This window comes from Branchiostoma lanceolatum, chromosome 11 (assembly GCF_035083965.1).
Source record: "Branchiostoma lanceolatum isolate klBraLanc5 chromosome 11, klBraLanc5.hap2, whole genome shotgun sequence".
In the NCBI taxonomy this organism is placed as follows: Eukaryota; Metazoa; Chordata; class Leptocardii; order Amphioxiformes; family Branchiostomatidae; genus Branchiostoma; species Branchiostoma lanceolatum.
In genome coordinates this window covers 5,274,499-5,298,926 of record NC_089732.1, presented here as the reverse complement: position 1 = coordinate 5,298,926, position 24,428 = coordinate 5,274,499, and the positions used below count along the sequence as shown (strand labels likewise).

General features: G+C 41.7%; 3 protein-coding genes across 5 annotated transcripts; 1 reads left to right on the top strand and 2 right to left on the bottom strand.

Moving 5' to 3' along the window:
- Window positions 1-2,216: 2,216 nt before the first annotated feature.
- On the bottom strand, window positions 2,217-13,566 carry LOC136445220 (UV excision repair protein RAD23 homolog A-like). Of its 3 annotated transcripts, none has more exons than XM_066443089.1 (12): window positions 13,358-13,566; window positions 13,138-13,219; window positions 10,117-10,196; window positions 9,527-9,699; window positions 9,145-9,218; window positions 8,679-8,708; window positions 7,762-7,826; window positions 6,674-6,736; window positions 5,682-5,892; window positions 4,740-4,867; window positions 3,762-3,920; window positions 2,217-3,297 (listed from the first exon to the last, which is right to left on the bottom strand). In XM_066443089.1, the coding sequence occupies exons 1-12, from the start codon at window positions 13,421-13,423 to the stop codon at window positions 3,181-3,183; spliced, it is 1,248 nt and encodes a 415-aa protein (XP_066299186.1). In that variant the 5' UTR covers window positions 13,424-13,566; the 3' UTR covers window positions 2,217-3,180. The 3 variants fall into 3 exon arrangements, with proteins under 3 accessions (XP_066299186.1, XP_066299184.1, XP_066299187.1); XM_066443087.1 differs by having other exon boundaries at window positions 4,740-4,870; window positions 13,358-13,565; XM_066443090.1 differs by lacking the exon at window positions 8,679-8,708 and having other exon boundaries at window positions 4,740-4,870; window positions 13,358-13,565.
- A 38-nt stretch (window positions 13,567-13,604) lies between these two features.
- Window positions 13,605-21,592, top strand: LOC136445219 (uncharacterized). Its single transcript, XM_066443086.1, has 7 exons — window positions 13,605-13,983; window positions 14,547-14,698; window positions 15,006-17,053; window positions 17,896-18,035; window positions 18,591-18,758; window positions 19,577-19,730; window positions 20,656-21,592. The coding sequence occupies exons 1-7, from the start codon at window positions 13,720-13,722 to the stop codon at window positions 20,787-20,789; spliced, it is 3,060 nt and encodes a 1,019-aa protein (XP_066299183.1). The 5' UTR covers window positions 13,605-13,719; the 3' UTR covers window positions 20,790-21,592.
- Window positions 21,593-21,701: 109 nt separating this feature from the next.
- Window positions 21,702-24,351, bottom strand: LOC136445221 (NADH dehydrogenase [ubiquinone] 1 alpha subcomplex subunit 11-like). The gene is made up of 4 exons (XM_066443091.1): window positions 24,111-24,351; window positions 23,154-23,258; window positions 22,504-22,620; window positions 21,702-22,265 (listed from the first exon to the last, which is right to left on the bottom strand). The coding sequence occupies exons 1-4, from the start codon at window positions 24,256-24,258 to the stop codon at window positions 22,021-22,023; spliced, it is 615 nt and encodes a 204-aa protein (XP_066299188.1). The 5' UTR covers window positions 24,259-24,351; the 3' UTR covers window positions 21,702-22,020.
- Between the last annotated feature and the right edge of the window lie 77 nt (window positions 24,352-24,428).

The window sequence follows — 24,428 nt, the reverse complement described above, 5'->3', positions numbered from 1 at the left end:
CGGCCGTCGGATACTGAGGAAAACAGAGGCGGATATTTAAGATATCCCCACAGTATACACAGTTCTTTTCTGCTTTGGAGCGGCCGTCGGATACTTACGAAAACAGAGGCGGATATTTAAGATATCCCCACAGTATACACAGTTCTTTTCTGCTTTGGAGCGGCCGTCGGATACTTAGGAAAACAGAGGCGGATATTCAAGATATCCCCACATTATACGCAGTTCTTTTCTGCTTTGAAGCGGCCGTCGGATTCTTACGAAAACAGAGGCGGATATCCCCACAGTATACACAGTTCTTTTCTGCTTTGGAGCGGCCGTCGGATACTGAGGAAAACAGAGGCGGATATTTAAGATATCCCCACAGTATACACAGTTCTTTTCTGCTTTGGAGCGGCCGTCGGATACTGAGGAAAACAGAGGCGGATATTTAAGATATCCCCACAGTATACACAGTTCTTTTCTGCTTTGGAGCGGCCGTCGGATACTTAGGAAAACAGAGGCGGATATTCAAGATATCCCCACATTATACACAGTTCTTTTCTGCTTTGGAGCGGCCGTCGGATACTGAGGAAAACAGAGGCGGATATTTAAGATATCCCCACAGTATACACAGTTCTTTTCTGCTTTGGAGCGGCCGTCGGATACTTACGAAAACAGAGGCGGATATTCAAGATATCCCCAAGATGCAAGTAGCTTGACATCCACTGTATCGTGGATTGTATACCGTATATTGACGTTACAAACGGTGGTGTCCGATGAACAAATATATGGAAAGGTACTAAAAGTGAAAATTTGCTAATAAACAATAATCATACGTAAGAGGTAAGTATCTATACGGATGCCGTGTCCGCATCCGCTGTAAAGTAGGTATCCATACGTATGCCACATCTGCATCCGTTGGCGAGTTACGGATGCCTACGTATACTTAACGGATGTGTGTTGGATCCGTGATTCTTGGGATTCTTTGGGATCCGCGCAGCATCCGCCAGGTGTTGCAAATTGGGATCCGTGGGATCCGACTGCATTCGAGGCCTTTTCGCCTAGTGAATTCTACGGAATTCATACGAGTCGTCGACGTATAAATTCCATGAAACTCGTATGAATTCCATAAAAATTCGTATGTTTTTAAGTAGTGGATCGTAGGGATTCCGTAACATTCGTTCGAATACTTAGGGACCCCTATTGAATGTGTGGCTAATTCAGGACAAACAGTCGCCAATAAGTGTATTTGCGCGAATGAATTCAGAGAAACCAGGACTACCGAACGTGTGTGCGTGTAGTTCACCCAAAGGTCGCAACACTGGTGGGCGCTGCTGCCTCAGTAATGCCCAACTAGATAAAGTAAGGTAAAGCAGTCTACTCTCCAAGCAGAGGAGTGGATCCGGCTGGTTTTTGACGTATTTTTAGGCGGTTTTGTCGGGCTTTCTAATTTGTCAATTTTTTTCTCAGCAACCCTAGTGTGACAAAAGAAATCGTCCTCAGTTGAGGTGAAGCATGATGCTTTTTCAAGTAGCTAGTGGTAGTGCAATGCGGCTTCACTATGGCTCGTGTTTTTGGCCAAGCACACCACGCCACCCCTTTTCTTGATAAGTGTGTTGGGTTCTTTTACGTGCAGAGGTTTGACGCTAGTTATGTCTGAAGCATACACGGGGCCGCAGGCTTTACGTCACCATCTGAAACGACGAATGCAATCCCTTACAACATGTTTGAGCTGGGTCCCACCCTAAGATAAGTAACCATGTACAAATGTATCTCATTAAATCTCATAAAACCCATAAGTAATGTTGTGGTGCATTTTTCGTGAAACATAATAAGTGTTGTCGGAAAATGAAGCATTGATGGTGCCCGTACTTAGGCTCATATCAAATCGTAAAAGCTGGCCACAGCAATTTGTACATTTAAATGAGAACGATAGTAGAATAGCTGATTCTACAAGATTGCAAACTCTACCCCGACATACACCTTAAAAGTTAAAGGTTAAAAAGATAACTATCAAAGAGATGAAAATGACGTTCAATAATTGGTCATCAAAGCATGTTTTGTTTCGTTTGCTACAGGATAATTCCTTAAAACATATAATGCATATTTGAAAGATGAACATGTAACTGTATGAATCCCAAATGTATAACTAGCTTTCAATTTAACATCAAAATTTAAAAAAAAGAACTTCCATCTCAACAAGCAGGAAGGAAAGCACCTAGAAGAGTACAAGGAACTTCAGAAGAAGTTGTCATTGCCATTTATTGTGTAACAAAAAACAGTTTCTTTAAACAGGCTACTAAATCTTGAACAGTGCTACCCTAAAATGCATAAATACATCATAACCCAAATTTCGGTGCTGTAATCTTTGTAAGCTTTATTTTCCTGCATGCACAACCATTCTCCCCCTTCAAAACCTTTTCTAATATTAATTTGTCTTAAATTCTTGCTTTTCCTAAAAATGAAAACCCTTGACATGAATGTTACATAGTAAGAGAGTGTGCCCCAATTGAAGTAGCATTTTTGGCAAATTTCACTGATCAAATTGTTCCCCTCCCCTTTCAGAGAAGCTTATTTTTGATGCCGGTTACGGCGTTCTCTTAGTTACAGCATTCTTCGGATGCGTTGATGTTATACGACTATTGTTGCGGCTAATGCCCCGTCCAGGAAGATCTCTTGATGGTTGCAGGCAAACAAATGACTCTTAACGTACATCAAGAGGCACTGACAGGACCAAAACATCGGTACTACAAGTATCGTCTTATAGCTAGGAACCATGTGAACGCTGAAGAACGTGTACATATTTACATTATCAGATGCTTGGGAACTTATATGGCAACAGACACCATTCAGTTTTTCTAGAATTTTTTTCCTCGTAGGCATATCCTTTCTGTAACAGCCACCTTGACAAAAGACATCTCGAGACAGTGGTTTCTTACAATGTTGCGATGAACAGAATCTTCAAGCATGTCTTATACACTATATACATTGCAGAGCAATGAAATACCACAGTTTGTAGCAGAATGCATGACATCTTGTGGCCTTGCAACTTTTCTTGAAGCTAACCAGTTCACGAGATAGAGAGTTTCAACTTGCCAAGATTATAAAACGTCCCATGGTTCTGTTTCCGTTTTGTCTGATCACATAGGTACTTAGAAAAGCGAAAATAGTATTGGTTATCCTAACGTTGGGGACGACTGGCTATTGTTGGTCGTCGTCACCTTGTGAGAGAAGGAAATTTGCAGCGAGGTTTTCATTCTTATCGCATGCAAAATACGCCTGGATGACTAAGCCTTCCTCAAACCCAAGAGCCTTAAGCTGTGGGGGGAAAAGAGAAATAACATATTAGTTAATTCATTTTATGGACCCGCGGCAGGCTGGCGGGGTCACTGCGTCCTAAACTGGATTTGTGTCACCCTTGTCTTTATAATGGGAATATCATTCAAAATGTACAAGTATGACCAAAAAGACAACAAAACACACAAAGCTTAAAAAGATTTGTTTTTTGTCGATGAAATTCATTGAGTGCTTTGCCAATTCCATCGGCCGTCAAGGCAACTAAGAAAGCGATTTGTCGGGTCATGGCTGATTTGAATCTGAGTTTCAAAGAGATTGAGTGGTCGGGGTGATACAAATGACTGTGTATCTCTGTTATATTGTATCTGACCCGTACTTCTTCCCTCATGACCTCAATGAAAAGCGGCCTGCGTGCAGATTTGAGCTTATCATGAATAAACAAAGGTTCAAACAAAACAAACAAACAAATACTGAATGAAACTTACCCTTTCAATTGCTTCCTTCTCTTGAGGTGTGACTTGAATGACGTTCTGTCCTGTGGGCAGCTGGCCCATGACGGGGGCACCAGTCCCTACAGCGCCCCCCTCCCCTTCTACCGGCTCGTTCAACATCTCAATGAACTCTTGCTGGTGGTCATTGATATGCTGCACAATAAAACAGACCATTTTTTCATATTAGTCAGATTTACAGTCACACATTTGTGGAAGGATTAACATAACAGGTGACTATCACCCTTTCAAGATGTCAAGCCAGACCAGACTGTAAGATTTGGACCATCGCACACCGGGGCATGTCCCTACTCTTTTTCGAAAGGTGTGGTGGGTTCTTTAATGTGCGCGGGGTGTGGCTCTCCCCAAACATGGGACCTCCATTTAATGTCCTATCCAAGGGACGTCCCTAACCCTAGATGAGCTAGGTACTCATTTACACCTGAGTGAAGTGAGGAAAGTCGTGTTAAGTGCCTTTTCCAAGGGCACAACGTCAGGGCGCAAGTTTGGACATGTCTCTGGGCACAACCCAGGATTAGATCCCGGGTCCCATTGTTTGACAGCCGCGCGCTCTACCACTTGCGCCACACGACGCCACATATCAACACAGAAAACGTACTGTGCATTCATTCACTTTTCAGTTTCAGTTATTCATATAACTAGGAGTACATTTCGCATGGTGGTGCTTTTCAAAGACTCTTGGGGGGTTTAACCCCCTACATAGAATTACATTGCACAGCAAAAATAACCATTTATCAAACAACAGAGTTAATCATTAGAAAATAATATTGTGTCTAACTCACATTATGAGAAATGTGAACTCAAACCCAGCCCTCGAAACCCCTTCGTCACTTTTTTGTCGTGCACTACCACGGACCCTGGTCGCGGAAGAACTGGGGTGTGCACCGTAAACTTTCATTATAAGCTAAGCTCATCCTACAACTGAACGTGAACGCAGTTTGACTTGTTGCGTACCTGTAGAAGCTGTGGGTTGGACTGCCCCAGGTTCTGCAGGAGTGCTGTCAGTAGGCTTGGGTTAGACCGGATCAGCTGGCGCATGTTCTGGAACTGCGGCTGCTCCCTCAGGAACTCCAGCGGGTTCTCTGCTGATAGGCAGACACAAGAATACAGTTGCCATGGTACTAGTACTTCTTTTTAACTATATTACGTTATCTGTGAAAAGGTCTATGCCACTTACACAGTGGCGCTCCTCCATCCTGTTCTCACCCCAACTCATTCCTGTTGATTTTCAAAGTTAGTCCCAGTAATTTTGCTCAAAACCCGAGATTTCATTAATTGTAGACAAGATGTAAAGCTGAAGTTGCGGAAATACCCCCCCCCCCATGACACGCATCTTACAGGCTTGGCACCTTCCCCCTATCCTGCTCTATATTTCTGGGGAGATCCCTGTATATACTATATGTACATAATTGATTTTCAAATAGGATGTAAGTCAACTTGTACAGCATTCAGAAATTGAAATTCTGAAAATTGCCCTGTTGTAGAGCAATTCTGCAGTTGGACAAGATGTGTTTCATGTGCATATACCTCTATACCATCTTCGGGATGAGGAGGCTCAGCCTGTGGTAATCCCGGTCTCGAACGATACTCATGTGTTGTACTTCAGGCTCTCCCAATGTTTGTCTAGCCGTGCTTTGAACTCGTTGACTGTCGTAGAATCCACCACAGATTGTGGTAGTGCATTCCAGTCACTAACTACTCTAACACTGAAGGACTGACTCCTGAGCCTACCCCTGGCATATGCACTTCTGTGCACCCTGAATTGGAGTAGTGAAACTAATTTTTGGCTATGGGTCCACTGGTGCACCTAGATATGTGTGTAGGGTACACTAGAATATAGCATATTCTTTACATTGAAGTGTCAGAAAAGTCCCACTGGCATTGAGAGTCACTTACGTGGAGGCTGCGAGCCCGGTGTTCCGGCCGTACCCGTGCCAGCAGGGGCGGGGGCGGGGACGGGAGGGGTGCCAGTGGCGGAACCCTGGGCCGGCGAGGCTGAACCCTGCGTAGCTGCAGCCGAGCCTTGAGTAGCTGCTGCAGGTGCGGCGGGCGCTGCAGGGGTGGGGGGTGCAGCCGCAGCAGGCACCTCCATCGCCGGTGGGAGACCCTAGGAAACACAACAACGTTGACTGTATAAACGCTGATGGGAGACACTAGGAAACTCAATACATTGACTGTATAAACGCTGGTGGGAGACACTAGGAAACAACAATGTTGACTATAAACGCTGGTGGGAGACACTAGGAAACACAATACATTGACTGTAAAAACGCTGGTGGGAGACACTAGGAAACACAATACATTGACTAAAAACGTTGGTGGGAGACACTAGGAAACACAATACATTGACTGTATAAACGCTGGTGGGAGACACTAGGAAACACAATACAGTAGAATCTGCTTATTTGCATAACTGATTTGTCAGTGTATTTTATGCAATAATAAGGAGTAGTCCATTAACCCTAGGGGACAAAATGAGCGGCACTGAGGGGGGAGGGGGTTGTTGTGGTTACTAGGATGGCACTTGAACTTGAAGGAAACACACACATTTTGTAACAAATTCACTCACTCCCAGCTTATACAAAATGTAACATATTGAATTCATAAGCATATCATCAGTTTATTTACACATGTTGAGTGCAAAGGATGGCAAACTTAGCAAAAAATTGGCAATTCTATTCTTCTGTATCCTATCACATTGACTGTAAAAACCCACATGAACTTGATTCAGCCAGATGCATAGACAGATGAGGACATTATATAAAAAATGGTATATTCTGGGGCATGAAGTTAGTAAAGACACAGGAAACCTTGTGTATGTGCACCTTAGGCTCTATTTTGCACGAGGCGTCCAAGTGTGAAGGAGAAATGTGAGGACATTGCCTTACCGTCAGGAGGTACTCCACTGCTCTGTCAGGGTTGTTAAAACTTGCTCTCAGCGCAGCGACAACCTACATGAGAACAAACGGATTCTGAATGGAGTTTAAACTGTTAACGCCAACACAATAAATTGGACTTACCCAAATTTTCGACTGATCAGCTAGTCAGTCTTTGTCAAGGAGTGAACAATCCACTGCAACATTTCTGCAACATATGATCTACTGCTCACCGAGTCACGTGTCTCATCTGCATAACGTGATGTCACAGAAGCAGTGGATAGTTCACTCCTTGACAAAGACTGTAGCTGATCAGTCGAAAATTTGGGTAAGTAAAATTTATTGTGTTGGCGTTTACAGTTTAAACTCCATTCAGAATGACTTCTAGTTCTACCAACACAGATGAACTTTCAAGTGGAGAACAAGCGTACATGTTGTCAAAGAGCTCCCCCGAAACACCTACACGCCTAAAAAGCATACTGAATCACTTAAAGTCAGCATCATCATTGTCTTGAGATCCTCAGACCAGAGTAGGTTCTTTACATGAGATACCAAAGGTAGAAATATTAGACATTTTATTAACTGTCTCAGTCATCATTGATGGCCACAGGTTAAATTGTTCAATTCCATGTACAGTTGAATCCGCTTATTTGCATAACTGATTTGTCAGAGTATCTTATGCAATAATTAGGAGTAGTCCATTAACCATAGGGGACAAAATGAGCAGCACTGAGGGGGGAGGGGGTTGTTGTGTATGTACCAATACATGTGCCAAAAGTCAGGTAAATGGGTGTAAAGACTACACTACCTTACAATTACTTACTGGGATCACAGTCTTGCACTGTTATGTCAGACCTTACCAGTGAATAAACCAGAGAAGTCTGAGTTTATCTGAATCTGCAGTTATGCCGTGTCTCTGAGAGTAGTCTTATTTTGTAAAAGAGTCTTCAACTTAATCTAGCCAAGTTGCGGACCTGAACCTAAACCTCTGGTATCGAATTCAGACCTGGACCTGGGTTTAGATATGCATCCCTAGTTGTTATGTTTGGGTACACAGGCGGCCTATGTACGTGTATGGAATATAATTTTTACCACCTTACCTGGTCTCTTTCGAAGCCCATTGACATCATGTTCGTTACCATCGTTTCGTATGCCGTGCCAGTCACTGGGTAGAAGATATGAAGAAAAATGCAAGTTTTAAACAGCGATTCCGTGCATCCAAATATCTTTACTACAAATGCTACTTTTAGTCACACATCACCGCAACACCAACATCTAGTTGCACACTGTACTGACATGCTATCAATATATCAGGCCAGTTGAAGCTTGGGGGGGATCAAAAATTGATTTCAAAACACTATTACACAGTACATTAAAATCTTAAATTGAAAATGACCAAGCTGGGGTTATGAGTACTTCCAGCGCTATTATCAAAAGAATAATAAGTTCCTTGGCATGCAAGTCTTGTAGTTACAGAGAAGCACGACTTAACGTTGAACGGAAAAGTCTTTTAGTATAACTACTAGTATTGAAAACACTCAGCCCCCCTCCCCCTTTGCCAATATTTGGCCTCAGTACAGTACAGTTGGACTGAATTTGCTTTGAAGTGCTATTTTGGTTTAAAGTGCCATAGGTGCTTCTGCCACTATATTTTGTGGTCCCGTCGGGCATCACAAAATGCTTTTCTGGTACAGATGTAGTACTTGTAGCCAGAAAGCGACTACTGTACATGCATTCACTTTTGCGGTGGTTTTATTTGAGGTAGGAGGAAAAGGGTGTTTTAAATTTGTGGTTGAAACAATTCTGTAGTACAGTAGTACTACTGATACAGTAGAAACATAAATTCGCATTGCAGGCGTCACCGCAAAAAAATAAAACCACCTGCAACGTTTCAAGATTTACAGTAAGAGGCTAAGTAGACAGCTGCAAACAAACTCGCCACACCCACTGCAAAGGAAGGGGGAAAAACTTGCACTCATGCCAGAAAATGTCATCATAGGAAGGAGAGTGCACTAACTTTGGAAGGGGGCATACTGCGCCATGTCAGCTACAATAGAAACAGGAGGATTTAGAAAAAATGCAAAGAATGGCAAGGATCTAAGATGCAGTTTCTTAAAAGAATGCTGGCATCTTAGAGGACATTAATCCAAGGTGAGTTGTTTGTAAGAATATGACAACACCATGTTATGTATGTTGTCTTTACCTCTCGCAATTGTCAAAAGCCAGACAGCTTAAGAACAAATTGTTCTAAAGCTAGAAGCACTGTCGAGCCTTTCGATATAAAACTGTGCATCCACTTGTCGACAATCCCACAAATCAAATTTCATAAATGATTGCGGCATTCTAAAATCTAATACACAAAATATATAAGTTTTCTTTCCGAAATTACTAAGGCTAACGCTAACATTCTCTTCATCTGAGATCTTTGGTGAACTTTGAACTATGTACTAAGAGAGGTCAAGGGTAACAAATGTTCTGCCCACCTAATGTTGACTCGGCCTGTGCCAGTGTTGAACCAGAGGGCCCAGAAGCCGTTGTTGTAGGTGCAGCGGTTTCACTGAAGAAAAAAAAAGAAATACTTTCTGTTACTATTATTATTGGGTAGGCTGAATACTCTCTCCGCAGCCAGGGGCTGAATTGCGAGGAGTGCACAATTGTACATTTTTGCCCCACTGGGCTAAGCACAGGTCACATGTTAACAACCATATACATATTCATGTGCATATAAACATCTAGTATACTCTAGTACTTTCGAGGTCCTGTCGCTTCTTGGTAATTGTGTAAATGTAGGAGGTATGATAAGGCCGTGAAAAATACTTTCTTTGCCATCGCAAACCTGTGATAACGACATGTAACTAATCCTACCTGGGCTGTACAGGGGAAGATTCCTTTTGCTCCTCTTCTTTCTTCTCTTCCTTCTTCTCCTCCTCCTTGGGTTTCTCCTCCGTGGGCGTGGCTGCAGCTGCAGGTGCTGCTGCGGGTCCTGCTGCAGGTGTTGCCTCCGCCTTGGGGGGTTCTTCTTTGGCTGCTGCCTTGGGCTGGAAAATTCAAAGGTTTTTGTTGTTGTTCGCAAAGTTCACAACTGGTTTACATAAATGTTCAGTTGTATTATCACCGTACAGGTACGGTACAGGGGTTTAGATACAGGTCCGAACCTGTACATGTACCTAAACAAGTTTGCTCAATTATCTGTAGATTAAACATGTAGCCAACTGTCTTTTTAGTGGTAAATTGTCATCTTTGTATGAGGATTTATGTATTTGAATCTCAAAATAAGTTCATTTGCAAGTTTTCTTCATTTTCAACTGTGAGGTTATCAAAATTGTCATCTCTGTCAAGCCTGTGTGATACAATTAGAACCCCATATGATATGGAAAATCATCACACGATGCGGAACACCTGTATCGAATATTTTCGCGGCCCAGGTATGACATAAAGACAGATACAGAACCCACCTTTGTCACCATGATGACAACAAAATTCTCCTCGTTGATCTTGTACTGAGACAGCGGGAGATCGTCCTGTAGGATCTTGCCTGTGGAAAATGGATGTTATTGTTTTATTTATCATTTATTCATTACAAGTCAAATTTTAGTCAAAGTAAAATGCATACTAGTAACAATTGCATCAGGTACAATGTATGACAAGTAACATAGAACATCAACAACTATGAACTATTTATACTAGTGTACTAATTTAAGACATCTAGGTAGATCACGATTACTCTTAAATGTCAAACTCAAGTCCAATAGGAGTCTGGGCCTAAATCTAACAAACTGTCATGCTATTTCGGGAAAGACGAATTTGTGCAGATGTGAAATCAGCTTCAAAACCAATACTGCCATGAAAATACTCCTCCATCCTTAGGATACATAATTGTCTAGCTGTAGACAACATTAGTGTATTAGTCAACCTTTTAGAGGCTTTATACGGGGTTTAAGTAAATATCAAAGTGACACCAAGTCTTCCCGGACACAGAGTACTCTAAGACATTGACAACCTGTTTTTGAAAAAAAAGTGATATCAAGCACTAGCAGTGGGTGGCTTTAAAATCCCCACAACACAGCTGGGATCATGGATAAGGTACCACTTAAGACTAGTTAAAGTGAACATGAATGCTAAACAGCTGACGCTGCACAAACTAAATGCTACAGCATAAATAATGGCGTAAAAGGGGAACGTCTTTTAAAAACCCTACACTTAACACAAGGGAAAATAATTGTACAGTTTTACAATGTCTTTTGAATACAATTTTTGAAAATTTGGCCCAACTATGCTAGGGTGGATGTGTGTGTGAGTTTCTGTGTGAATGCATGTCATGATGTGTGTGTAGCTATGTGTGTGTGTGTGTGTGTGTGTGTACTATGTGTGATGTACAATATTGTACATTACCTTTAGTTATACTTGCATGTATGTGCACTGTGTCTGTTTTGCTTGTGTTTTTCTAATTCTATATATACTAATGTTTACATACAAAATTCCCACATTCAGAATCATACCTCTTAGAGTTAGAGGTAAGTCATATGCATGTTCTGCTTAATTGTAGAGGAGGGTAGAGTGAAGAATTAAAATTCATGTGCTATGTTTTAAACACTATACTTAAGACTAGCCAAAGTAGGGGGTACAGTAGTTACGCATTCCAGTTCATTCTACGTTCATACAACTCCTTAGATGGAAACTTACAGGTTAAGGGGCTCCAAAATGTAACTTAACTTGTCAGTGAAGTGATTGAGACTTTGTATAAAATTGTCCGAGAACTTGTCATTTGTATCTTAAGGACAAATACGATTAATAACAAGGTCTTTTCCCCATGGAACAACATTACATCAGATAGTTTACTACTACTAGTCACAAAATACAGCAGAGCACATGTTGTAATTCAGATCATTTCTGTTGGATCAACTCAGCCATAAGTGGTAACATACGCCATGTATTGTTTTTCATTGCCCTTATTCAGGACACATACTTACAGCTGCAATATCACTTATTTCATATCTAGACTACACATTTACGCACTGTCAGATAATCTAGTTTGTGAATCTTCTTAAAAATGACCTTGAGATCCGTAATGGAACATTAAGAACAAAGGATTTTAGCCAAGTGGAACACAGCGCATTGAGCTGAAGAGAGGCCTAAACTGGAAACTTGAGTTCCTACCTGGTCGAATGAACTCAACTCAGCTGAATATGGTGATTTTGGATATTTGCTACACTCAGGGCTCGATATTCATGTTTTGAAATAGGTGCACCGGTGCACCCAACCAAAAAAAAATAGGTGCACAGAAAGCATTTTGGGTGCACCACAAAATAGAGTTGAATGTCGGCGAAAAAAATTACAAAGTTTAACGCTCCTAAGAACTTCAACCTGTTTCTATAGCTTACCGTACTTCAAAATTGCAAACAAGTAATACATCAAATAAAGTACAACTGTTTGTTACAAAAGGTTATATTGCTTTTTCTGATAATTACATTTCAAAAATATATTGTATGCTAGTGTACAATAGTACCTTCACCCTATAGCCTACAAAAATATCTAGGTGCACTGGTGCACCCACGGTCAAAAATTAGGTGCACAGCTCCAATTTTGGGTGCACACGGGTGTACATGCACCCAGTATTTCGAGCCCTGGCTACACTAGTGGTAGTGCTGCTAAAGTTAAAACCAAACGTTATCTGGATGTATAACAATTTGATACTTTTGCAGTAATAGAATCTCTCTTGACAATGCAAAACATTACCATCGTGATAACTATTTTCCAATGACATCAAACCTAGAAAAAATATGTGGAGGATACTATTGGCATCATATCAACCACCACTAACTGTGGTGTTAGAAACTTAAACACAAATTGAATAGTCATGGTTATGACTTATAATACTGCCCCCCTCCCCATTCAGATGATCTAATATCATTCACATGTGTTTTAACACATTTATCAAAATTTCTTAACTTGAATCTAACATTTTACACCTTCTAGTAAACGGAGACTTCTCTTTCAACTGGTCCAATCTTATTATTTCAGATTTTCATTTCTGTTATTTCAGACATCTACTTTGCATAAGAAATATGAGTACTACCTAGCCATACCATGGCATTGGTTCTAGGATTTGGAATCCAACCTATCAGATCTTGTTGCTGATAAACAAATTAACATATGTGTTGATTTGATATTTGTAAAGTCACACATTGAATTTTTATATCCCATTGACCATTGGTCATCTGCCATTATGGTGGACAATGAAATTATAATTTTGTAACATGACTCACCAAGAGTATATCGCAAAAAATACACTAAAGGAAATGGTTTTGTTGATAATTTCATGGTTTTCCAAATGGGATCATGCTATGTGAGAAATATTTGTCAAAATGGCATACAGTCGCACGAATCAAACACGCAAAGTCATAAAATTACATCACCTTTGTCCTAGGGAGGTGACAAAACTTGCAACATGTGTGCACACAGAGGGACAGACTCACCAGCGTAGATCAACTTTAGTCCCGCAGCAGGGAACGATTCCTTCCCCTTTTCCCCCTCCACCTTTTCCTTCAACTGCTTAACCTTAAGGAGGTGAAAAAAACAAATAAGATTTAGTGATTTTTCTTACGGAAGGTCAAAGAAACTGCGTAAGATTTGGTAGAGTTCGTTCTGACTCAGCAGACTTCATGTAGCGGGAAGTCGACTCCACGACCCACTCACCGTCGCATTCTCCTCGATCTCGATCTTGAACGTCTGCTGCTGTAGCGTTTTGAACGTGATCTGCATCTTGCTAGACTACCCTGGAACCAAACGTGTCAGAAAAGTTGTGAGAATAATCGAGGGAAAGTGTCAAATTAGCCCGATTCTTGAGGGAAACTTGCTTGTTTTCAAAACGTCGACCACACGGCCGCCATTACAGTGACGTCAGAGGAAGCTATCACGCATGCGCGAGCTACCCAGAATGCACTGCCCGGGACGCATGCTGAAAAAAATGTCAAACTTTTCAAACTTTCCGAAAACTTCGCCAAAACCTTCACAAATTTCGCATTATGTTTCCATAACATAACGTCAGATCATAAAAAATGGAAACAGGAAGCTATGAGGATCCCGTAGGTGTCCTGACTGACTCGGAAAGCACGCCACAAGCGCTGGTATCGGCGATGAAGCACATCGCGGACCGGGCGCTGAAGGACCCGGTGGCAAGGGGCAGTTTCTGCGAGGACTGCCCGGAGGGGCCGAGCGTCGTGCTGACCAAACTGACCGACGTCTTGAGAAAGACGTCAAGTCCGCAGCTCAAGATGCACGCCTGTGCCACTCTAGGAGCGCTGGCACACGGGGATAGACAGGTAGATTATGTCATCATCTGTTATATGGTACCGTTATAAAATACCAACTCACCTGGTCTGAACAACAATACACAGGTAGCTGCACAGTTGCTAGCCCAGGTGGTAATCAAGCTCGACTCGTTCTGGAACTTTTCATCTTGCTCTTGTCATGTTGTTTTTGTATCATCTTACTGTTTGTGACTCTAAATGACAATAACTTTGGAGAATTTGCAAAGGAAAATATCATTTCTAATATCACTCACTGATTCAGAAGGTCCCAGACTTTCATAAATGATAATACAAACATGTAGTTGGTGACCTCATGATTTGCGCAAGCATCTACTAGTATATGAATTTGTACAGTGCAGAAAATGCCATTAAAGAAAATTAAAAATGTTTTTGAATATGACAATGTTTTCCATCATAATGTGGTGTGCCAATATGTCAACTTGTAAACAGACCAGATAATACAGCATTAAGACGACAAGCTTAAGGCTGTTTTAGAGAAATAAACAATGAACAATAAAAACAACAATAAACCAAAAAACCTTTGTGGTAATGGCAGTGACTTTGTATTCCCTCAGGTGAGGGGACAGGTGTGTCAGCTGGGCGTGTTAGCTGCACTGACCGGTATCCTCCGAGAGAAGCAGGATGAGCATGGACGCCTCCTACCTGATCAGCTGAAACTGCAGGAGCAGACATCAGCCCTACTGCGCAAGCTCACCTACCAATACAAGTAGGTCTCATGCATGGTTAGGGATGTGTGTGAAAATTTAGGTACTAGTACAGGTCCAAAATACCAGAACATCAATGTACCTCTGTACCTGATGTTGCGTTTACGTACACAACCCTTCTCATGCTACGTTTGTGAACTGTTTATAGACAAGACCGATTTTACCTTTTTTATATTAAACTTAAAAGTTAAAAGTACATGTATCTGTGTGTTCCCTGCAATTAGCCTTATAGCCTTTTTTGTGCCTACCTACTTACAAGTGATAGAAGATTCTTTGCTAAAATGAACATGTTTCTTATACAACACACAGGTGTCAGCTGGACGACCTTCGTCAGTCCCAGATACTGAGCTTACTGCTGCAGTTCTGTGACGTCTACGGTAGAGACATGCGGGGCAAGTTCAGACACGCCTTTCCCGCGGAGTCTCGCATCTTCCTCAGACGCCTGACGACGGGGAAACAGCTGATCGGACGGGTCACAGAGCTACGGAAGCTGGAACGCAAAATGATGATGCAGCGTTTCAACCGTAGGCACGTCGTGGGCTTGTGCGAGGACAGGGTGTATCTGTGCGAGCTGTACGACACCACGACTACCGACGACGTGTTGGTCAGCGCGGAACTGGTGAAGGCAGGGCTAGCCTGGGTGGAGCCTGAAGACGTGATGTATCCTAGCAACAAGGGGTCAGAGGGCATAGAGAACGATGACAGAGGGGTGTGGAAGGATATGTTTGTGACCTACTGGGTTGACGGTAGTCACTTCTGGGCCCACATTGGTGGTGAGGACACTCAGAGCACCATCAGGAGGATACAGGATGAGATCAACTCTAACAAGTCTCACGCAGAGCCTTTGATGAAGTGTCCTGAAGTGGGTGATATGGTGGTAGCTCCTCCAAAGGGTAATCAGTATGATAGTAAAGATGACCTGCCTGGATCGCCCAGTACGACTGGTTATCGTGCTGTGGTGACCGAGGTCGTGGTTGGTATGGTGTCCCAAGTCCGTGTACACGCCGTCGACTATGGTTTCGATACGGACGTGTCGTGGATCCTGTTGACGAGAGTTCCTCTGTCGGTCGCCGACGTTCCCCCGCAAGCCACTGCCTGTGTGTTGAGATCTGTGATCCCTCCTCCCCCCAGCGTGTCTGCCTTGTGTAGTGTTCTTGGCACCTTGTGTAACCTGACGCAAGAGAGCTGCGGTGTCAGCGACATGATTGTTCAAAGGGAAGGCCTCCCTCTCATAACAAAACTCTGCTACTCTCCCGACGACGAAGTTTGCAGACTAGCCGCCAGTGTTCTGCTGAACCTAGCCAGAAGTTCCCGGGTACGAACGAGGATGGGTCTTCTCGGAGCACCCAAGGCCTTACTAGACATGTGTCAGCGATATGTGAAGAGTGATGCCATCCTTGAGGTCGGGATAGGGGCTTTGAGGAACCTGATGTACAAGTGTATGCCTAACCGTTGGCGGCTGATGGATCTGAAAGGGTTTATGGTGCTCGTTCATGTCTTCAACACTTCGAAGAGCGAGAGTGTACGGTTGCAAACACTGGGTGCGATGAAGAACCTGGTGGGGGAAGGGTCCTTGAAAGGCGATCCGGACTTTACCCTGAAGTATCATGGGTCTCCTAGAAATGAGGATGGCTACCACTTCATGAAGGCAATGAAGAAGGAATCAAAACTGGAAGGCAGTAGAGAAATTGAGAATAAAACTAAAAGTTCCAATCATGCTAGTGGTAAAATTGAGACTCTGTCAGAAGATGCAGGGGCATCAGAGTCATTGGCAAAGTTCATTCTCAACAACGTCACCAAGGCCAAAAGATCGCGAGCAGCCTCGGAGTCAGGTTCAAGGTCAAGAGGTAGTCCCAAGTCTGGAGACAAGAAATCAGAATCGACTAGATCACTTAGTAGATCCAGATCAAAGTCAGAGGAATCACCAAAATCTAGATCACCAAGGAAGTCTAGATCACCAAGGAAGTCTAGATCACCAAGGAGGTCACCCGAAAAATCAACACAAGAATCGCCAACAAGAAAGAAGAGTGAAAAGAAGTTAAGGAAAGGTGAAGTCCACCCGGACCCAACCGAAGTCAGTCTTGGTGCAGACACCCTGAACTCCTTCTTCGATGACGTGAGTGATGCTGGTTCGGTGAAAGACCCTGTGGTGGCGAAAGAATTCTTGCAAACGGTCATGTCTCCAGATATCCCTTCGTCTCGACCTTTAAGTGAGGAACCAAAGTATGTCCAGGGGTTTGCGGTGGATTTTGTGGAAGACACAACGCATGACATCAGGCCACAGATGTCTATTGACAAGATTTCCATCACCACCATTGGAAGGATCATATGTGCTTTTCTCAACAGTGGTAGAGGAGGTAGGTGCTGTTATAAAAGTATCTTGTATCCAGGGCTGTCTCCAAGACCCGTCCCTCCATCCCAGAATTTGCTTCTTGGGACTGAAAGAAATTTCACCTTGTCCGTTCAAATGTTCAAATGTTATTAATAGAAATGCAGTTTTGTAGGCTTAAGATGACAGATTCAACAACGAAAGTCAAAACATTGGCTCTCAAATATTGAGAGGGACGGAAAAAAAAATTAAAGCTGGAGACAGCCCTGCTTGTATCAGAGCTTGAAATGGGCATCAGCAATTTGCAAGAAAATATTCTAGATTGCTTATAAAACTGCATGTATTGACAATCTGCAGTTTTGCAGTGCACATGATATTACGAAATACAATGTAGTCAATCAATTGTGTTAAAAAGGATGATACCAATGGCTTGGATATTTGTAGAAAGTTTTTTAACATTGCTTGTCAAGTTTCTGGTAACTTTATTTTCATTTATCAATAGGCAACACAAACAAGTTATAAGCCCTGTGTATTTATCATGACTACCGGTAACAACTAAATTATAGCTTTAGTATTCAACTTTCTTAGATTAGAATTGCGGAAAACAAATTCTCACAATTTTTTTCATTTTTCTTTATTACACAGACAGAATGATAACCTTTATTGCCCTGTCAGTCATTATCCTTGGAAAATTAGTATTTTCCGTGCAGGGGCCTTGAGAAAATGCCTAAAACATAGCAGTCTTGAGGTGAAAAAATTAATCCTGACAAATATTGTAGAGGACTGTAAAGATATAAAAAGATTTAGCAGTGTACCAAACCAAGACTAATATTCATGTTTCATAGTGACAATCGTTTCATGTGTGTACAGGAACCTTATACCTGGGCATCAGACCTGACTATGCAGTACGCGGGATTGAAATCACCCGGCACGAGCGGGATGAGTTCCGCCTGGGAATCGACCGCCTGATGACCAGAATGATTCCGCCTGTGAAACACGACAAATACCAGGTGGCTACCATCTACGTAGCAGTGCTCTATACTCTATGCTATCCCGTACTAGTGTGTCTTTTCCATACCAGTGCATCGATCTTTCTTGTGAACATTCTCCAAGAAGGTTATGTGTTGGGTAGCGTGTGTCTGTCTGTCTGTCTGTCTGTCTGTCTGTGAACACGGTAACTCAAGAATACCAGGGTGGATTAAGTTGATATTTGTTATGTGGGTAGGCCTTGATGAAACCTCAAAATTTGATATCTCGTACTCTGAACATGCTATGGTAATAATTTTTAAGTGGTAGATAGCTCTTTGAATGAAAATTAAGTCTTGTAGGTTTGGGCCCCCTAGCGGCTTTTTTGGAACTGCAGCGGAGTTTGCAAGAGAAGACCTCAAGAAGGTGTTGATGGATTGTCATGATTGTTGGTGTGTTGATAGCTTAATTGATGATTTACATAATCATATGCTTATTTTGCAAATCAGAATCTAATTTGCATAATCAGGAAAGCTTATAGATCTGCTGCATTGCATCATAGGACTCATTAATTAACATTGTGTTTAACCTTTGTATAGGTGGTTTTTTACCCTGTTGTTGCTCGCCGGGGTTGTGACAGCCCCGATACGCGGAAGTGCGTGGAAGATCTCCATGTCATCGAGGTGCAGGTCCGCCCGTCGCTCGGGGTGATCTATAGCACGTGGGAGGACAGGTGTTACGTCCGCATGAACGCGAAGAACACAAAGGTTTGTCCTTTGTTTCGCGTAACCAGTAAACCACCTTAGGCTATGTTGATTTGATTATATGGATGACATTCACACGCGCATCAATTTTCTTCCGTTTCCCAAGACAAAAAGGTTTTCGACTATACTGTAAATCATACTATTACAAAGCAGAGAGGAGTTGTGTTGCAGATTTTGTATAATGTGTCATTTGTGACCATGGACTCCTACTCATTGACAAGTGTGGTGGGTTCTTAATGTGCTCAAATAACATTGGACTTACAACTTCATGGCCCATCCGAGGGGACATTCCAAAATGAAACTAGGCCCTCATCTTCACTTGAGTCGAAGAAGAAAAGTTATGATTTCTCTTCCAAAGGCACAGCATTGGGATCTGCTAGGGATTCGGCCCAGAACCTTTAGCTTCTGAGCCACAACCCTAACCAGCAGGCCACCACTAACTAAATGAAAATGAATCAATATGTGCCAAAGTGAGATTTCCTTAATATTTTGCCCATCAAACTAACCTATAAAAGGCTATAAACTTATCAAGCTTGTAAAAGGACAACATATATTATATACTGTAAATGCATTTAAGTTCGCATGGTTTTTATTTCGCGCTAAGGCAAAAATGGAGCGTTCACTGTGGTTTTAAGATCACGGTAGCACTATAGTCAAGTACCTCTACAGTGTTGGGCAAAAATGTTTGCGGTGGTTTTAAGTTCCCGGTGAAAACAAAACCACCGCAAACATTTCTGCATTTACAGTAGTAGGTGTATGCGTGATAAGCATATGAAATAGGTTTGATGATAAGTTATACTTCATCACTATTCTCTGTTTAGTTAACCCATCAAGATGTGCGGGAGCTGGTCCTTAGTGAAGAGGAGCAGCGTTATCGTGCAGAGGTGGACAGTCTTCAGAGTGAGATTCTGAGACTACAGACACAACTCAAGTCATTTTCAGGAGACAGTCACAGAGAGGGTAGTCTACAAATGGGTGTGTATATGTGAATGCATGATTATTCATACATTCATGAGTTTGTTACAGAAATTTGTCCTGTTTTGAAATCCTGAAATAGTAGCAATAGTTTAAAGGCAACCAAAGCAATTTTAGGGCCAAATAAACGGGAATAAAACAAATGCTGAAATCTTTATGGTACTGACATTAACTAACATTGTTAAGCACATTTGTGTACTAACTTCAAACTTAAATAAACAATAAACAATAAACTTTGAGCATTTTCAAACTGTATGATGATCCCCTTAGTTTTGTGAGACTACAAAAACTCAGGCCACGATTTTCAGTGAGTTCTCACATCACAACAACGTTGTATTTTTGCATCATGGATGTTGTTATACATTGTGATAGTGTTGTTAGAACTAATCGTGTATAGAAATGACTAGATAGATTGACTTTCAAAATCTGATTTTTGGGCCCTAATATTGCTTAGGTTGCCTTTAATGTTCACAGCTTTGGCAGTGAACTCTCCCCTGAAAATCATCGCACTACAAACTTTTGTTCAGTAAGGCACTGTGTGCCAACCGCGAACGTTAGTACTGCAAATGCCTTATTTTTCCCACTACCACAAAATTAAGTCCCTAGAAATGAATATGAACTTACAGTAACGTTACTACTTTATACTTGTATCTCATCAATAGTCATGCACATGTTTTGTATATGAGACTTGCACTTGGTGAGGAGTTCTGGGACTTCCCCATCCATGTGCAAGCACGTCCAACCCCCATATGATGGGGAACAAAAAGACGTTAAATTGGATATAGAGAGAGAGAGAATCTTAGAATATCACTTCTGTAGAAGTATACATGTACTATGTATACTTTATCTATGTTCTGTCTCTTCTAAAAAAAACAAGACTGCTGGTAGATTTTATTGAAGTCACAGTGTCTTTTTTGTATTTTAGGGAATGGCAGTTCACTAAGCAACATGGCCTCAGGGACGTTCCCAGGGAACTCATTGAACAGTTCCTCCGACAGTTCTTCACCCAAAGAAGTGGCATCACCCTCCAGCCCAATGGAAAAATGTAACATCTCCTAGCTGAATGGAAAACCAGAACATGTCCTGCTTACCAAAGTTGATGGACAATAGACAACTTAATTCACAGTTAAACAGTTTTCACTATTTTCTGGTCTCAAATATGCTATTCACAATGTTTGCAAGAAATATGTAATGTGACAAGCACTTTTACATTTTGCATTGCTTGTTTTTGCCAAGATTTTGAATGTTTATTCTTCCTGTTTTGTTTTTATTTAAAAATTCTCATGTTGGTAGTAAAGATTTACTAGTTGTAGTTTGGTTATACTACAAGTTGTAATAGATTATATTAGTAGTAGACCTAGCTAGATTTCTACTTTGTTTCAGTCAAAGGATGGTTATTTTTGTTGTTGTGTAGATTGACATTCCAGTGGGGAATTTATGTTATTATATTTAAGTGTATATGTTTAAAACATTATGATCATGATCCGTCTAATTTTTGGCTGTCTCCAACAGAGGTTGAAGTGGGAGATCATCAGCATTTTCTAATTGTGCACTTTCAGAAAGTAACAATACTCCCTCAAACCTCTGCTTGAAAAGTACTGCTTTCAACCTTCAAGGAAGACTGACCTTTGACCTTACAGACACATAGCTTCATCAACTGTTCTTCAGCAGAAAACCCATATTTCTGAGACCTTTGACCTACTTGAACTGTCCATAAGGTCAGCAGACCAATGTCGGGTCAATTTTGATGAAGGCTAGAAATTTGTTATGTCCAGTTCCTGATGTTGTTGGAACAAAAACCATTATTATAAAAAAGTTTAAGTTTCCTACCATACTCTAAAGAAGCCGACATTACATTGTTTATTTTCAAAGCATTGTTGCCATGTACTTTTGTTGCTACAGTATTGCAGTTTGCCAAGCACACCGTCACATATCATGCATGTATTTATCTGCATGAAACAACACCAGTAGTACAACTTCAACACCGGATAGCAGTCATTTTATTGGGGGTTTGAAAATGTGTACCGTTACAGAGTTTGTTGTTAGAGATCTATGTCCATAAAACACATACACTTCTGATTGACTTTAAACAGGTAAAATATCCCAGAAAACAATTCAAAGTACAGTCCTATGTAAATATGTGATGAACTTGTTTCTCAGTCAACAGTGTGGAACAAATCACAAAGCACATGTCAGTCAATCTTAAGATCAAACACAAATATTGGACTAAAGTATATTTTTCACAAGACAGATTGAATCTAATTGACCTTTTGCTATATTACATTTCATTCTAGGCCTTTTCCTTGTCTTCTGGGAACACATATTTACTCTTATCAAACCACAAGTCATCGTAGTATGTGTCGTAGAACTCTTGGTCGTAGGGTTTCTCAGATGGCCAGTTCTCGGGACAGCCCATCGGTGGCCCGTTCATGGCGTTCAACTGCGGTCTCCAGTTCTCGATCTTGGACACTTTGTACAGGAAGCCGCTGACCCCCAGGTAGATGCAGCTCTGGGCAGCGAGTGAGTAACTATGCACTGTGGAAGAAGAGAAGGAGTTGTCATAGCTGGTATACTGTAAATGCAGAAATGTTCGCAGTGGTCTTATGTTCGTGGTGAACTCATCAGCGCGAAGTTAAAACCACCGTGAATCTTTTTGCCCAGGTTTTTTCAGTGATGATAAGTTCACTTTACAGAGATGACCGTGAACATAAAGTTATAGTTACAGTGAAAAAAACAAGAATTACAGTAATTCTGCCCCAGAATGAGAACTTACTCCTGACTCCAATGAAGGTTCCTGCAGCACAGCCGCCCATCAGGTAGTTAAACTCATCGTCCCCTCGCTTCTGTGCCAGCAGCTGGGTGGTCAGGCCGAAGATCGCACCAAGGCCAGCTGGCAAGAGAAACAAAAACTGTCATCTTTGATTCATATTTGCAATTCATGTAACGTTACTATTTTAAAGCTGTATACTAGTAATAATATGCATTCGAAACCTATGTACATGTGCTGTCAAAGCTGTACAATCTATTATCTAGACTAGTCCACAAAAGTTGTGGGAAGGAATTTAGTTTTTTTAAACTGTATATTTGCACAAGTTTATAACATGAATTATTGAATTCCTTTAAACAAACTCAAATCATAATTGGTCTATATTCAGAATCATATCGTCGTGTGGCATAACGGCAGGGAGTTCGGCCCAGAATCCACTCGTCCCAGGTTCGAATCCCCTGACGCCACTGATTTTGTACCCTTGGGAAAAAGGCACTATACACAACTTTCCTCACTCCACCCAGGTGTAAAAACGTGTATATTATGTGTGTGGGACACAGCTGCCTGTGTCGAACATGATGTAATTAACGCACTGTTGCAATTCTAATAGAATTAAAATAAATAAATAAACCACACATAATTTCATTGGTACTTACCAAACGTAGCAGTGGTGCTTGCAGTTCTCATGAATATCTCCACTGGCCCTGTCAGTCTGTTTCTATAGGACTGCATCACCAGCCAGTAGGAAAGTCCAGCAAGACCTGAAATATATAAAATAGACTGTGACTATCCAACACAATAATTTATCAGCCAATGATAACAATGGCAATTAGCAGTTTGCCTAATCTGCATTTGTATCTGTTTTACCAGTATAAAATGAGAGAGTGGCTGCATGCATAGAATTCTAATTCTACGGCCGCGTGGCGCGTTGGATACACCCGATCCCTCGATCTCGGAAGTTAAGCAACGCGCGGTCCGGACAGTGCTTGGATGGGGGACCAACCAAGGACGTCCGGATTGCTGTAGCCTCACGAAGCTTTCCACGAAATCGTCTTCCGGGAGGGACGTAAAACGGGGGTCCCGTGCTCGAGGAGGTGCCTCGAACACGTTAAACAGCCTCATTACCCTACACATTGGGTACCTGCCTGTGGCACTGGCTGCAAATACACCTGATATTATTATTATTATATCCGTCAAATAGTTGCATGTTTCTTGATCTATTCAATTACTCCTTGATCTATCATAATTTATTTTTGTGTACATCTGCTATGATCTAGACGATCTGCACTACACTACACTACATAGCCGTGGCGACTAACGAAGGGAGTTTTTGCTTGATATTACATATAAGAAGGGAAAGTATATGTAATATCAAGCAAAAACTCCCTTCGTTAGTCGCCACGGCTATACACTACACGGTTAGTACACCTTTTATTTGCCAGTTCCACATACACCGTGAGCTACTTCACAGAGATTCTACTTGACACTAGACGTGTATAATATAATCAGCTTAACGACCCAAGGAACGTTTTGAAACTGACAATGGGCATTTTTTGGGTTAAAATAACGAATTCCAGGTATTTGCCGACCAAAGAACACAGAAAGTAACTCACCAACTGAAGTGGATATCTTGGTGACAACCAACGTCTTTCCAAAGACGTCTTCTCCATCTTTCTTTTCCCAGTAGTCCCCGTAAAACTTACGAAGGTTCCCTGAGAAGGGATTGAGCATTGGGGTCCTCCAAGCAATACCCCAAGTCATCTTGTTTTACGTCTTCTCTCGGTCAAGAAAAATAACTTTTCCAACATCAGGACATCATGGCGGCCGAAGGACAAATCGTAACCTTTGACCCAAATTGAATCAACTGTAGATTCTGAATAATGAACAGTCGTTTATATATGAAATATATCTTTTTGAAACATAAACTATCT

What these genes read in the sequence shown, in the direction of transcription:
- LOC136445219 (XM_066443086.1), top strand. Translation starts at nt 13,720, where the DNA reads ATGGAAACAGGAAGCTATGAGGATCCCGTAGGTGTCCTGACTGACTCG. An exon ending in TGGCACACGGGGATAGACAG is followed by an intron (nt 13,984 to 14,546) that starts GTAGATTATGTC and finishes GTATTCCCTCAG; the next exon opens with GTGAGGGGACAGGTGTGTCA. An exon ending in AAGCTCACCTACCAATACAA is followed by an intron (nt 14,699 to 15,005) that starts GTAGGTCTCATG and finishes TACAACACACAG; the next exon opens with GTGTCAGCTGGACGACCTTC.
- LOC136445220 (XM_066443087.1), bottom strand. Translation starts at nt 13,423, where the DNA reads ATGCAGATCACGTTCAAAACGCTACAGCAGCAGACGTTCAAGATCGAG. An exon ending in AGATCGAGGAGAATGCGACG is followed by an intron (nt 13,220 to 13,357) that starts GTGAGTGGGTCG and finishes CACCTCCTTAAG; the next exon opens with GTTAAGCAGTTGAAGGAAAA. An exon ending in GCAGTATGCCCCCTTCCAAA is followed by an intron (nt 7,827 to 8,678) that starts GTTAGTGCACTC and finishes TCTTCTACCCAG; the next exon opens with TGACTGGCACGGCATACGAA.
- LOC136445221 (XM_066443091.1), bottom strand. Translation starts at nt 24,258, where the DNA reads ATGACTTGGGGTATTGCTTGGAGGACCCCAATGCTCAATCCCTTCTCA. An exon ending in CAAGATATCCACTTCAGTTG is followed by an intron (nt 23,259 to 24,110) that starts GTGAGTTACTTT and finishes TATATATTTCAG; the next exon opens with GTCTTGCTGGACTTTCCTAC. An exon ending in AACCTTCATTGGAGTCAGGA is followed by an intron (nt 22,266 to 22,503) that starts GTAAGTTCTCAT and finishes CTTCTTCCACAG; the next exon opens with TGCATAGTTACTCACTCGCT.